This window comes from Falco rusticolus, chromosome 4, assembly GCF_015220075.1.
Source record: "Falco rusticolus isolate bFalRus1 chromosome 4, bFalRus1.pri, whole genome shotgun sequence".
Lineage (NCBI taxonomy): Eukaryota > Metazoa > Chordata > Aves > Falconiformes > Falconidae > Falco > Falco rusticolus.
Window position 1 is genome coordinate 59305488 of NC_051190.1, and position 15554 is coordinate 59321041.

Genomic DNA, 15554 nt, shown 5'->3' on the forward strand with positions numbered 1-15554 from the left:
AATACTTGGCTTCCTCGTGCATACCTTTGTTAACTTTTCACCTTAGCTGTTTTTACTTCAGTGTAAAACCCCAAATCTTTAAGTAACTTGATGAATACTGAGACAGTAATCCTGCCTCATGCAGGACTGAAGCCCCAAGTTCAAGCCTACCCTTCCAGAGATTTATGGTGACCTGGCTATAAAATACCTCTATCAGAAATACCTAGCAATCAGCTGGCTCAGATTTCTCCATGGTTTGCAGAACAGACCATATATTTCTCTATCGTTATTTGAAAGCTTCAAAAGATGTCTGTACTTGTAAAATAATAAGTAAAAAAATTTATCAGAATAACCACTACACTATACAAATTACACTGATAGTTTATACATACCTATGCCTCTTGCAAAATATTCTCGACATAAATGAAGGTCATTTTCACAGGAAATCAAGATTATCTCTGGCAAACTCTAAATGAAAGAAACGAATTGTAAGCTCAGAACAACACAGTAAGATATTACCAGTAAATTTTAAAAAGCAACACTCTACACACTTTATTCTGCTTATGCTCCATGAGTTTTCGAAAAGAAGGTTGTTTAGATAATACTTTTCCTCCAGCGCATTCCACAATAGCTTTCATGGTGGAAAGACTAGGACAAATTCCAGGTGTAATGTAAAAATATTTTCCCTACAAGACAAAAAAAAGAATATAAGAAAAAACGTTAGTTAACTGATTTCTGCAACGCGTTAAGTTTTATTATCACATAACTCTTCTCCGCATATTCAACCATGGGGCAGGCTTTGTAAGATGGTATTAGGTATCACAGCTTATGGCAACAAATTTACCAGCTTGTGAGTTGTCCATAATTACCACTGATGTCTTCTCTGGAGGGGAAAACCCACAATTTAGGTAACTTTGAATATCTTAGGTGTGCCTATTCAACACCTGTAAAATAACAACCAGGAAACCTTCAAATGCCCACTGGTTAAGCTAGCATTAAAACAAAAACCCAAACAAAACAAAAATAAAATAAAACCACTCCAAAAAATAAAAAAGGTAACTGCAGGTTGGCAAGACATATAAAAGCAACAATGCTCCTTGCTGCTTCAAGTACAGGGATGTCTCGAAGTGTTGCAAAAGAACTTTCAGCTTTTAATTAAGAGACAGTTTATTACTTCCTGATAAAAATTATCCTACTACTTGACCGAACCTGATACAGGTGATCAGATCACAAAGTAGATTATCTTTGTTTATCAGCTAGAAATAAAAAAAACACCTGCTATTTAGACTGCAAAATGGAGTGAAATGTAGTATTTAGACTTAATAAATTTGAGACATCAATTCTTATTCATTACAGGTTGTAAAAATATCCTTTTTAGGTGGTTTGCCTCAATAAACAGTCTCAAATTCAGTTAGGCTTAAGAATCTCAAGCAACTTGGATCTTCAGATACCTCTCTGCAATATAATGGGATTTTAACCGGAGGCGTAAAAAACATCTTGCACCATCCTAGCAAACAGCCTGGTGGTAAGCACAGTCTTCAAGGAGAATCAAACTGGAAATCCCTGAGGCTGAAGGGCAAACTCACCCTCAGACTTCCAATCTTACGGGCATGTGTTCTGACTACCAAGCTAGTGTAACAAAGAAAGGAGAAGAAAAGAAAAACAAAAAACCCATATCCCTTCTGTACATGGCTTTTTGCAAGCAACAGAGCTATGTTCTAAATTTTGTAAGGGAACACACACAGTCAAGTATACTGAGCATGTTTTGTTCACATCTACAGAAATCCACTCCCTCCCTCAGAGGGCTTAGATCCACCCCAATGATGCTTAGACAGGAAACAGGCATCCAGTAAAAAATAAAATTTTTAACAAATGCTTCACACTATATACTGGTCATTGCCCTCAGCTAGAAACCTGTGGTCCCAGTTCTGAAAAAAACGAGGCAGAAAAGCTTCAAGTACTTAAATGTCATTTTAAACTGCATACCTTGAACAGTGGAGCTACTTGTGCTCTCTTCAGAGACTCCTCTAAACTGAAGCAGAAAAGTACCTCAGCTTCAGCATCTCTGAGCACAAAGTTCTGCTCATCTGAAAAAGAAAGATTGACAACGTAACACGCAGCAGACAAAAACATCCACCTAACCCAGGATGTAATCTGATCAGAAAATGGTGGTGGTAGGGTGACTCTAAACCTACCAGTTTTAACATGATTATAATACCCCCTTTTTTTAGGCTTCTTACAGCGATGACCCACAATTACTTGAAGAATAAAACTACATGTGTATTTCATACTTGTATACCTAACGATAGCCACTGTCTTATAAAGTCCCTTTTTCTAACTTATTGGAGGAACTTGCAAATTTTTATTTGTTAATTCTCTGCAGGTAAAGGAGCAGAAGGATTAAGCTGAAGTTCAAACCCCTGTGACAACCTATGGAAGCCCAGAAAGTGTCTTCAATTCCTCATGCAGCTTTAACAGAGCAAGCTTTTCATCTGTCTCCCACGTCCTCTTATTCAACTGATTGTTCATTTTTTATTAGGGATAGAGTTTCAGTTTTAACTTTATCGTTCCACTAAAAGCTATGTCAAACATATTGCTAAAACAGACTTAATTCAAAACACCCAAGTCAAAGAAGAAAATATTCTACATGGAGAACAAATTGGTCTTTCAAAGGACAATTCCAACAATCTGCAAGAGATGGTGTTAAAGAGTCTTCTGTAAGAAATCCAGTAAGACAGTTTTTCTAAACAATTGCCATATTTTCCATCATTGTACTAGGTATGAAAGTGAAGGCAGACCACTAGCTACAAATCAACTAAATTTCAGTAGACAAGTGAAGTACTTCACGTACTAGATCAAAACCACCATCCTTCTAAATCCCCAGACTTTCTTTATCTTCTAATAGCTTTCAAATGGATTGATTTCTCAGTTCACTGATGCTGAACCAAGGAAGTTGCCTTCTTGAGATTTATAAAAATGTTTGCTGGGTTATTGGTTAATTATTTGCAGATTTAAGTCTCTATGACGGTTAGGCAGCAACATTATATAATGGCACCTTACAAACAAGTCATATAAAAAGCATAAAACAATCATAAAAGAAATAAACAGCCTTTAAGAAGACTTAGATAAAATAATGCAACCATAAGTAAAAATCTACAAATGGCTACACAAGAAAGAAATACAATGCTTAACAACATCCAACTACTTAATCACTCTAAAGCAAACTTTTAAAATACATTTTTACTTCATTTCAGGAAAAGAAACTGTATTAAATCAAATGAAAACTAAATGAAACCAAATGTTCTCTTGAAAGAGAATTAAAAAAAAAAACAAAACCAAAAAAAACCCACACAAAACTTCCCCATAATTTAGTCTTATGACAGCTTTATTTAACCGTACTAACATAATCCTCTAACTGAAGTGGAATACATACTAGCTGCTAATGTAATTGTTTAAAAACTCTGTGCATAATTCTTCAAGAGCTGTGACAAACTTGCAGAAGAATTAATAACTCCGCTTTCAAAAACTGAACTGTTTAGAAAACTGACAAGAAACGCTGAAGTCAGAAGTCAACACAACAAAGTATATTTAAATATGCTTGTCATGAACCTGAAGGGGGTTTTTTACTATATAAATTGGTACTAGCTTAACTTACCAACAAACTTCTGGCATTTGAAACACTCTTCTAACCACTCCGGAGTTACGATGTGCTTGACTACAGAAATTGCTGTCAGGAATTTGACAGTTCGCGTCACTTTACTGGCAATTAGGTGGGTACATTTCTGGGCAGATTCTGCTACTTCACCTCCAAGGATATACAGTTTCTGAAAGTTGTAGAAAACACACATCAGAATGGAATAGTCCTTTAAAAATTGGATGAAAATAATGAAGAACCGTAACATCACCATAAAATAAAACTAAGTTCCTAATAACACAGTAAACATAGGAGATTTCTGTATTACAGTCATTTCTTTACTAATAAAGCTGATTAATCTTGACAGAATTTACAGCCACCATGACGGAATTTACAGCCACCACAAAGGCATTTCCAGACATATATTTCATCTGGCAAGACTGAAAGCTACATTCTGCTTCTGCAGTTTTTCAGGTTTGGGTTGTGGTTTTTTAAGAAAGAAAATAACTGTTAAGATACAAATTAAAACCTTTAAGTGAAACACTCTATTAAATTTGAATAAGCAGAAAATGTAGTAACTCTTTTATGTGGAAGGTGTGGTATACACTGTAGCTACAGTAAACTCAATTTCTTAATTTTGCCAGTCTTTTCTTTGAAGAGAAAAGCACCTCGTGAAAAACATGTATTCTTTTCATACACTAGCTCCACATGTATTTTTGATGATACTGAGTAATCCCTTTCTCCTGGTTTAAACTACAACCCCAAACTAACTCATCACAGCTGCTATCTTGTCAGTTAAGATCCGAGTCATTATCCGAAGGGATTAGTAACACAACTGATCAACAGGTGAGGCATATCAAACTACCACAGATGTTTAGAGATAAGAGTGTTTCCTCTCATAAAACTTTAAAGAAGAAAAAAATGTTTGGACAGCTTTATTAGTATCTATGCGTCATGAATTTCTGATTTTCTATGGCAAGTATTTCATACAAATAAATTAACAAAACACCAATATCTTTAAGTATAAATATTTAAGATACTAGGGTGATTTTATTACATCAGTCATCAGGAGTCACCCAAGCAAGAAGGCCTACTGGGTATATTAGAACCCTGAAAATCTCTGGCATCCCTCTGCACTCTACTGCTCTGATAATAACGAACAAGTAGGATAGAGAGGGACAATGTTTTAAGCTTTTCTTTACAGTGCTGGCTTACTTTGATGGTTTGCATAAAGACAATACACAAAAGTATTATGCAATGACACCAAACCTCTCTAGTAATTTATTTCCTTCAGGGCATGTATAAACACATAGTACACTTACACACCTACGAAAGGCAAAGGCTGTTATTTCCATAGTTAACACACATTCACCTCAAACACTGTGTATCTATGAATGCAGACCTTGCAAGATTTCCTTTCTGATGTTCAAAGAAACTTTTGGGCATACAGGAGAAAAAAAAAAAAGACTACCCCTCCATCTCAAGAAGGTGAGAAGTAGCTAGAAACCTAAATTTGAAAGGTCTTGATGGTATCTTAGTTGCCAAGTTTAGATGGAACTTCACAAGCCTCGAGGCTGAAGTTCATTTTTTGTATTTGTGAGCCATAGCTGTTACCAAAACAGATTCTCCATATAATTAACACAGTGCCAACTCGACAGAAAATGAGGAATTGAGGCTGGAATTGTATGGGATCTACTAAAAAATATCTTATGCTCCAAAATATTTACTATGAAGTTTCAAATGCAAACACTGCAGGGGGAAAAAAACCTCCAAAGCCCAACTACTTTAGAAACAACTATAGGTATAATAAAGGTATTAGATATTTTTGAGCACACCAAAGCGATGCATATTTCTAAGAAATGTAGTGGACTCAAACTAGGCTTCACTTTTCACTACTGAAGCAGGCATCAGTAGCAGCATCTTTCCATGCACTACTGAGGTCAGCAGTTAAAAAACCCTCTGCTTCAAACCTCAGCCAAAAAGTGAAAAATAACATAAATGAAAAGTTATGTTGGAAAAAACATTTAGTCATTATTATGGTTCGAAGAATTTTTGGATTTTTACGCCATTAAAAGAAGGTTAAAAATTAAGAGTGAAGTTTTGGGGCAATTTTATTTGGGAACAAAACAAAATCTCTATGGGAACTTATTATCTCACATCTGTCATAAGCTTTGCCGTCAGTTTTCTTTGAAGCGTTTCGCATTACACATAACAACTACACTAGAGGAATCTTGGCTCTTATCCACTACAACCATCACTACTTTTCTGACCTAAACTTGGTCATGCCGTTTGCTGATTTAAAACCAAATGTAGAAGGTTTCTTAATTTTCAAAACACCACATGGAAAGAAAAACCAAGTAGCACAGAAGTATAAAGTTAACTAAAGCAGAACAGTTACCACATAAAGCTCACTTCATGTAAATCTACACTCTAGCCCCAGCCCCAGTAAGTATACATTTGTATCCACTAGATGTCTACTAATCAAGCCTTAGCTAGCAAAAATTCAACATGAAGAAAAAAAGTTATCAGGTGTTTCAGTGTAGTTCACAAGACAAAAGGATGAAAGTCACCTTAATGTACTGCTGAACTTGCATAGGCTCAAATCCTGTGAAGAGCACCACTGGCGTCAGTTCTGGGGTGAGTTTTTTAGTAGGTGGTGGTAGGTCTTCAATCCTAGGAAATACATGAAATACAGCAGGATGCGAAGTTTGGGGCCAGAGTATTATTATGTTAAAACTAGACAAGCACACTCTTGCTACTTCTACCAATGGAAGCACTCAGATGAACAAGAATTAGGCAGGATCAATCTTCTGAAGAAAAAAATTACTGTGTTGAGAAGAGGACATATTCTCCCATTTCTCTTCTCTCCCAATTCTCTTACTACTTCACTCTAGTTATTATTTTATTCTTGCCAGTTGAGTAGCTGGTAACATGCAAAAAACATTGATAGTTATTTCAATTAGCAGGGCTCAGGATGGAACCAGACTGATGACCAGCTGACACCTATGTGGAAAAGTAAATTAAGGACTACTAGCACCGATTGCTTGCTATTCTTACCTTGCTCTTTTAGAAGATGGCTGAAGACTGGATTCATTTTGCTTTGGTTTCAAAGGCAATCTCACACCCTGAAATTAAACCATCTACATGTTTATATTTGAATTGAGCAGGGAAACCAACTTCTATTCTGAAAGAGAAAAACTATACAACAGTATTCTGAGAACATATTAAAGAGAATCAAACACAAACCAAAAAGACATGTTACTGAACATGTACTGATGCACCTGTTGCTTACACAACTGACTTGAGCGAAGCTTGAGCAGTAACTAAAGCTTCTCCACAAAGTATGTAACCATTTAAGTGTACACCAAATAAAACAGTGTGGGACTTTTTTTCCTTTAAAGATGGTACATCATCAATAGAAAACCCAAAGAATTAAATGACTGAAAAACCTGTCCATTTATTAAATACATGAAGACTACTACTCGGTGTTTAAATATCAACAGAAAATACTGGCACCTGCATTCTAAACATTCAGGTTCCCCAACTACATAAACAGAAGCTCCAGTGTATGCTCAGGTACTCCCTGGTCAGACTCTCCTGCCTCCCCAGCCATGACAGCATTTGCCCGGGGGTACAGAAATGGAGCTTTTAGGTTCTCCTTGGCCTGGGAAAGTTGAAACCACAGCTCTCAAGTCGCAGGAGTGTGTGACTTCTATTCCTTTTTAACCTTCAAATCTACACCTGCAATTTAATGAGGAATGCTACAGGCAAATGACCAGAAAGACAGGCAGCATTATTCCAGCCTTGCGGCGAGGGTGGCCCTTTGGGAGGAACAGGCCGCAGGGGTTTGCTCCCTATGCTCAGGAACATGCGTTTTTATGCTAGACAGTCACTAGTAGGAGCATCTGGAAAGAAAAGTGCACACACTTGCTTTTTGATAGACATTTCAACTATGCAAACGGAAAAGGTAGACTGTATCAACACTATCTGACAGCCAGCTGTCCTTAAGAGGACCCCATACTTTAAATCCCCAGACAAACAGAAAAGCCTACTGTGAAAGCAGTGAAGTACTGGTCTGAAACTCCTACACGCCCTGCATTTTCTACTACCAAATCATATTCTTCATATGTGGGCATCCTGCAGGGAGCTGGACAAGATCATGCCCAGAAGTCTCTTTTGATCTAAGTTACAAGATTCTCACATCACATGGCCACGAAGGGTCCCCACAGAGTAAATACAGAAAGGGAGGTGCTAAATTAGGCTTCTGATCCCTAAGTTCCCTCCCATTTCCTACAGAACACAGGACATGGACCACCACCTGCTCTGGTGAAATCACACGAAGGCAGCACATGCCCAATTTGAAGATGAGCTCAACTGCAGTATGGATGCAAAGGGTGGTGGTAACAAGTCCAAAACTGAGTTGGTTAAAAAAATATTTAAAGTAATAATAGTGCATACTGATTCTCCTCAAGGATTTTTTTTATTTTGCCACTAGTAGAATCCATCCTTCTCCAGGAAAACATGAAGTACACAAATTTTTAAAAGCATTTAATTTTCTAAAGCTAGTTTCCTACAGGTCCACAAACAACTCCACACGGGTCTATAAGAAGAAGGAAATTTCAAACTTCTGGCCAGGGATACAGAAGTGGCTATTTCTAAAGCTGAAAGGTATTAAAAATAGTGCTCAGATCCCATTTTAAAGTATTAGTACAAACTAAGTTATGACAGTTACTAAGCTCCTCTATTCTGAAGAGTATACAAAACGACTGAGATAAGTGATCCAGAACACAAAAGGTGTGGCAAAACATTTTTGTGCAATGTAAAATGTTACCTGACAGTCACCTGTTGTACAAATGAACTGAAAGCTTAGTAGCTTAAACTGGGATTTACCTACTGTCAAGACAGACGCTGTGAAAACAGTTACCAAGTATAAATCTGAAAACAGGAGATACAAATATTTTTTTTGTACATTACAATACAAAAACTGAAACAGTTTTCTGCATGTTCAGAACAAAGAAACAGTTCAGAAGATGTTGCATTTTCCACCTCACTTCTTACATCTGGCTCCTGTTTTGCATGTTTCATAAAATACATTACAAAAATTGATGTTTTCTATCTTTTTTAAGGTACATTCTTCTTTGTTCACTTACACTGCTGTTATTTCCAAGGCTATCACCTACACTTTCTAAAGCATGAAATATTTTTAAATTACAAAATATATGGATTATATGCCCATGGTTTTAGTTCTTAGAATATTTCAAAGAGATTTTATAAAGTAGTTCCACCCTTAATTTACATTGTCTATCCTATTCAAAGTTTAGCCAATAGTCTATCAAAATTCTTACTGATTTTGGGTGTTCTGCCTTAAAAACCCTTATGTGGCCTGATTTTCAGATAGGTACTGACTCAAATACTAAGCCCTTTCTAAAGGTCTGATGTAAAAATTAAGGAATAACTAGCCCAAAATGTCTCAAAAGTAACTTAATTTTGTACATTGCACTCCAGTTTCTTAGTTCTGCAAAACCTTATTCCTCAGATTTCTCAAAATAAAATAGATACAGAAATATAATAAAACATTAGTAGGAAGTACAGCCAGGAGGTTCGGTATGGGTCTGTGTAAGCCCCCCTGTCATGTTGCTCACACTAAAAACACTAAAGAGCAATTTTACAAAACCAGCTGTATATATACAATAATTCCACATACCATTAGAAGTTCTGGTGATACCTTTAATGGGACTCTCCAAGCATCTAGGAATTTAAGAACAAAACAAAAATTAAACCATTGCAGTGTTATTTATAACAGAAAAACACATGCTTTTATTAAGCAGGTGCATATATGCATGCTAGAGAACACAGGGGTTTGTGACTGAAACTTACCCAGAAGGTTTAGAACTAGATGTTGACTAGGAGAAAGCGGATCCTGAAGACTGAATACCGTATACCGACTGTGCTGTATCTGCCGTAAAGCTTCAAAATTTCCTAGCAGTATGTCACAGAGCCATTGCGCATTTACACATGGTATTCTCCACTCTTTAGCCTTCTCATACTTCAAGCCACTGGGTCTTATTGTTCAGAAATGAAGAAAAATAAAATTACGTTCTGATAAAATAGGTAAAATTGCAATTTCTAATAATAAACCTAAAATACCAGTATTTCTTTGTTGGCCTACTATCTGTTGTAACTGTGACAGAGTAGATACTCTGAAAAAATACTTTTGTTCTAGGTGCCAGAACAAGTCAGTTAGGGTAGAATTTCTGCCCCAAACGGAATCCAATTAGACCTGGATTTAACTTAATTTTCCCATGTCAAACTTTAACAATTATTAAAAAGAAAGGTATTTTACTTATAGATTATGTAACTAACAGTCAGCATCGCTTACAAAATATTTTAAAATAGTAAATTTTTTTTTTTGCCTGGGTCCAGAAGGCCAAATTCATTGCGTAACAGTATGCACTAACTTAGTTCAAGGAACAACATCACTAAGTTCTGCTATCTAATTGCAGAATTTATTAAAATTAACATTCTCATAACGAGGTGAAACTAGCACCTCACGGTAAGGAAAACACTAACTGGCAATAGGCTACAAGAACGTGAATACTGCAGAAATAAACCACTTACTCTTTACAGATGAGAACGGTATTGCTGCGACAGAGATAGCCTGTGTATTTGGCACCTGCTAGGTAGGCCATCAGTTTCAGGTCATCTCTGTCACTATCAACAAATCCTGTCACAGAGATTATCTACAGATAGAAAGAGGCAGTTACAAATAACGGAACATCAATAGTTACTTACAAAATGCTCCTGTTGAAAATCTTTTACCATTACTAATCGTTTTACATTACAATGAAATACAGAGTACCGTAACTATGGCATATAGGCACTTAATTAAAACATGGCTTGTGGGATACATGAAGTACAATCTAAAACTAATTCGTTTATACATAAAAAAGTGAGGTTTCTAGCACTAGTTCTGCAGGAAGAATCATCTTCATTCTGCAGGAAGAATCATCTTCATTCTGATGGTCAGCTTTTTCTCATTTACAAAGACTATTACGAAATAGCTCACACCTAATTTTCTTCTCGTACATCTCACCTCTTTCTCCTGCTGCTGTTTATATTCAGGGAGACACAGAAATGCTCACACTTACTTTGCCCTTCTCTGCTTTTAAAAATCTTTTTAATGCTCTGCTCTACTCTGCCATGAAGCCAAATAAACCATGCCAGCCAATTATTGGTGGTGAACTGTAATTCCACTTCTTCCATTCTTATCCTTAGTTTTGCCAGGTTGCCACTCTCTCTTTTTATTTAGGAAAAAGCAACAGCAATTCTGTTGTTGATAATAAGCTACATTTATTACGTTACATATTACATTTACTACCAACCCCTGTGCTCACAGGCATATTGTTGTATTCTAATTTTCCCAAACCTGTATTTCTTTTTATGTCTTTTAGAACAGGCTAGCAGCAAGGCCATCATCCTGTATGTCTGTATTCAGCAAAAAGAAACGCGATGTGTAACATACTTTGGCATCTTGTTTCATATTGCACAGTGTTACTTCAAGATGCATCTGATTCAACTCTGCACGTTTCCCTTTCCACCCCACAAAATTCAGCTTGCCCAGTGCTCCTCACTGCATGGGCTGCTTGTAACTGCAACCTCCTATTCTCTGATTAACAATACGAGCTTCCTTTTTTTATATTTGCTGGGTATTGACCGAGAAAAAGAAACCCCTCAAAAAATCCCCTCAAAACATTGGGTTATGGTAAAGGAAGCAGAGACTGTTAGATGTGCTGTTAGTAAAAAAACGACACAGCTTGGATTCCTGCCGTCTTGCTATGTACAACTCATAGAAACTGAGATGCAAACATTACAAGAGGCTCATTCCCAAACAAGGTGTTACTCCTCAGCACTCAGAACTCAGTAAGACTTGCAAAGCACTCATAATCACCCAGCAGCCTGCACCACATCAACACAGGACCTTAAGATTAACAGCAGCTTTTCTTCCAAGACGAAAGAAATGCCTATTATGCTTCGAGTAACCACTTTCTAGCTACATTTTAATGTTGCTCTTGTAAGAAAGCAAGCATTCCTTAGAAGTAAGCTTTTTCATCTTACATGTTGAGAGCATGGCTTTCCTCCTGGTGGAAATGCCACTGGAAAATGAAGGGCTCGATGAGGTGGTACCATTTTCTTCTTCTTCAAGATTGAGTTGAGCCAATGTGCTGTAATGCATCTCTTCCTTTCTCTTAAAGCCTATGAATACAGGCATAAAAACAGCTTTTAAAAAGCAAAATACATCTTCATTTTATTTTAAACTTTTTCTACAACACAAAGCTTCAATTTTAGTAATTTTTCTCTTTCTTTTCAGTATCCTCCTTCTCACAGCATCTTTCTCAGTGCTCTCCGGAATAAATCCATGACATGCATTATGAAAATTTGTTATACCATAAACCACAAATCATAAAAAAGCACGTAATGAAAGACTGTAATTTTATACTTGCAATCTAACCATTAAGTACATACTGAAAAGCCCTACCTTTCCAGTAATGAAAGCATGCATGAATAGACGATACTGGTTTGCATACCTGAGCATACATGTTACTGACTTGGCTTTCACAAAGAAGATGTGTACATCTGCTTGTTAGGGTAGGGTCCACTGTCCCACCATGTGCTTGAATGATCTGATAAAGACAACAAACCCACAACTTCTAATATATGCAACGATTTTTAAATTACCCTAAGAAATAAACAGTCTGAAATGAAAGTCTACTCTTTAGGACACTGCCACCATCAGCACCATTTCACTGAAGAGTTACCCCCCCAAAAAAAGGCTTGTTATCTACCTTAAGAACATTTTGGAAAAGAATTAAAAAAAAAAAAAAAAAAAAAGAAAAAAGAGAAAACAAAATTAAATATGCACCTTCTCACTGAGCTACCAAAAAAATAATCTATATTTTAGAATCAATTAAAAAACCAAATAAATATATATAAACAAAAATAACCCTTCTCACGTTTTTTATTGTTGCAGTATAACTATTAAACAATTCTTCATGAACTACTCAATTCTATCTCAGCAATAAACACAAGTGCTGTTAAAAATGTCAACAGCTTACTTGATTATGCAAAATTGTAGGGAAAATTCAACTATAAAATCCATCAGAAGTTTCTGAAGAACATCAAAGTCCTCTCATTTAGGAAAGGATACAATCAGATTTTTCTGAAAAATAGAAGTTGGCAAAAAACAGAAACACTCTATTCTTCCATCTTATTCACTCAGGTGGATACCTCACAGGCTATTAAATGCCAAAATTATATGCAAAAAAAGAGTCTTTTTATACAATCAAGTTAAAGATAGATAGCAATGCTATATTACATTTGCTGTACTACAGCTGCCTGATTAAAAGCATAATAGTTGGGAAATAGTTAAGGCTATAACTTATTTAGCTAATGTTCTCACTAAAGACCTAATTGAACCAGGCTGCAGATCTAAAGCATTTTTATTACTTTTTCTGGTCAGCTGCAGCTGAATCATGTTTTTTTAGGTTGTAACACACATTACACAAAAGGATGCCTAAAGAAAAGCAAATAGTGCTGAAATACTTCCAAAGATTTCTTCTAGAATTTAGTTACTATGACATTACATTATCATAGTTGTTTAAAAATACAGCAGAATCTTACCCGTTTCCAGGTTGCTAACAGCTGTTTGTCAGACATCTGTTCTGGGTAATCAGCAATTGCAAAGACACAGCCCAGTAGGAAATAGTCTTCTGGAACTGGAATAGTTTGGCACATAAAAGAACAAAAAATTAAATACTTACAAGTCTGAAGAGTTCATCTCGGAACATATTTGCTACACTAACCTTTTCTATTACCACATTATAAACGTCATTCAATTTTCAAGTAAATCTTTCTTGGAAAAAGTAGGATCCAAAATTTCAAAGCTGACAGCCCACACCTAAAGGCACAGTTCAGCCCAGGATGGTTTTGTTCTGGGTGGTTTTTATCCTGGGGAAGGGGGGCTAAAGGGGCACCAAAAGGAAAACAAACAACTATTTTATACAGATCAGCAATTAATAGTCAAAACAATCAAAAGCTTTCAGTTCTACTAGCACGGACAGAATTCAAAGGTATGACAGCTTTCTATCTGATACTGAATCCTCATTAATTTACTAGTACTTCCATTATTTAAGCTGTCTTTCCAGTTGCTATGCTGTTTGAAAGCTTCCCCATTCCCCTCTTCCAAAGTTAAAAAACCCCTTATGGTATGCACAGACTATCACTGTTCTCACAGTATAATTTATATGCTAGGGGCATAAAGTATATATTTGAAAAGAGAATGTTCTCAGTGCTCTCATGCTTTTCAGATTTCTGGATCATCCTTGGTTATAATTGAAATCTGTTTGTCTAAAAATTAGTAGAAGAGGTCCTGCGCCATGAATGGCATTTCTAAGTCTTACAATCCCATACTTACATACAAAGTAAACAGAGCATTACTTTTTTTATATTCTAAACCACATTATATCATGTCATTAGCCACTTTTTTCCAGAATCAGAAGGCAATAATTACTAACTCTCCGCTGCTGGATCGTGTCCAAAAAGTGGCTGCTGTTGCAGTTGTTGCTGTTGCTGCTGGTGGTGTTGTGGCTGCTGGGCTGCAACTTGATGCTGTAGTGTTTGAGATGTCTGAGTTAAGTGCTGTGTTGCCTGATTCTGCATTTGTTGTTGCTGATGCTGTTGGTGTAATCGCTGCAAGTGCTGCTGCTGCATTTGCTGCTGCTGATGTTGCAGCTGCTGATGTTGCAGCTGTTGTTGCAGATTCTGTTGCTGTAGCTGCTGCAACTGTTGCTGCTGTAGCTGCTGCTGCTGCAACTGATGAAGTTGCTGTTGCAAAGCATGCTGCTGTTGGAACTGGAGCTGTTGCTGAGGTCGATGTAGCTGCTGTTGAGCATGTAACTGCTGCTGGGGAAACTGAAGCTGCTGCTGTGTGAACTGGTGCTGCTGATGAACTTGCTGTTGCTGTTGCGAAAACTGATGAGGCTGTTGCTGTTGGAAAGACTGCTGGGAAATCTGGGGCTGTTGCTGCTGCTGCTGTTGTAGCTGCATAAGTTGTTGAGGTTGAAGGTGTAAAAGAGGATGGTGCTGTTGCTGCTGTGCTTGATGTGACTGCTGTAATAAATGTGTCTCTGGTGTTAGTTTCACTTGACTAAACAGCACCACATTTGGATGTCCCTGTTGGCTATGATTTACTTGTTGTTCTAAACTTTTTGTAGGTGCTGAAAGTGATTGTAATATCTAGAAAACAAAGATTAGTTTTGTGACCTTTTTGTTGTCATTCAGTTTTTAAAATATTAAAGAACTACTGGGCAAATACAGTTTTCAAAAGAAGAGAACCCTATGCTTAAATATATTGTGAGCTAAACAAAAATCTTTAAATTACTAGCAAAATGAAAAGTGGACTGACACGTAGAAGTGCATGGAGCTACAGATGGCTCCTAATATAAGGCAATGCATGTTTTAGCAAAATTTAAGATTAAAACCCACCCTTGTATTACTGATGATATCTCCAATAGCATTATGACTATTAACACTATAGTAATAATGACATTGATCAACTCAATCAACTGTAAATATGTATTTTACAATTCTGATGGCCTGTTACATTAAATTTAGTTCCATAGCCTTAATTAACTTAAAAACTGCTAATAAAGTCTCTACTAATTAGTGCTGTTTGAAACATGGGAACCTAGCCAACCCATACTTAATAATAATAGATTTTAGGTTTATACAGAATGCTGAAGTAACGTGGAGTTTAATTCATTTTTAGGTATGTAACTCACTGTTAAGGGAAGAATCATTTCACGCTAAGGAGGCACAAGTTAGCAAGTGTGTTTTTAAAGCATCAGAAAAGGGAAAATTAGGCAATCTCCTAATAATCAGCATG

The 15554-nt window shown here is 36.5% G+C and overlaps 1 protein-coding gene across 3 annotated transcripts in view; it reads right to left on the reverse strand.

Annotated features, from left to right (window-relative positions):
- Positions 1–15554, reverse strand: part of PAXIP1 (PAX interacting protein 1) — a 39941-nt gene that overhangs the window by 872 nt on the left and 23515 nt on the right. For 2 of the 3 annotated variants that reach the window (XM_037384901.1, XM_037384900.1), the window contains exons 7-19: positions 14185–14905; positions 13292–13386; positions 12199–12294; positions 11729–11866; positions 10232–10353; positions 9491–9675; positions 9318–9361; positions 6671–6738; positions 6184–6286; positions 3635–3803; positions 1966–2066; positions 531–665; positions 372–447 (exon numbers count right to left, since the gene is read on the reverse strand). In XM_037384901.1, coding sequence (XP_037240798.1) covers positions 372–447; positions 531–665; positions 1966–2066; positions 3635–3803; positions 6184–6286; positions 6671–6738; positions 9318–9361; positions 9491–9675; positions 10232–10353; positions 11729–11866; positions 12199–12294; positions 13292–13386; positions 14185–14905 — 2053 coding nt within the window. The remainder of the gene's footprint in view (positions 1–371; positions 448–530; positions 666–1965; positions 2067–3634; positions 3804–6183; positions 6287–6670; positions 6739–9317; positions 9362–9490; positions 9676–10231; positions 10354–11728; positions 11867–12198; positions 12295–13291; positions 13387–14184; positions 14906–15554) is intronic. The other variant, XM_037384903.1, reaches the window with a different exon arrangement.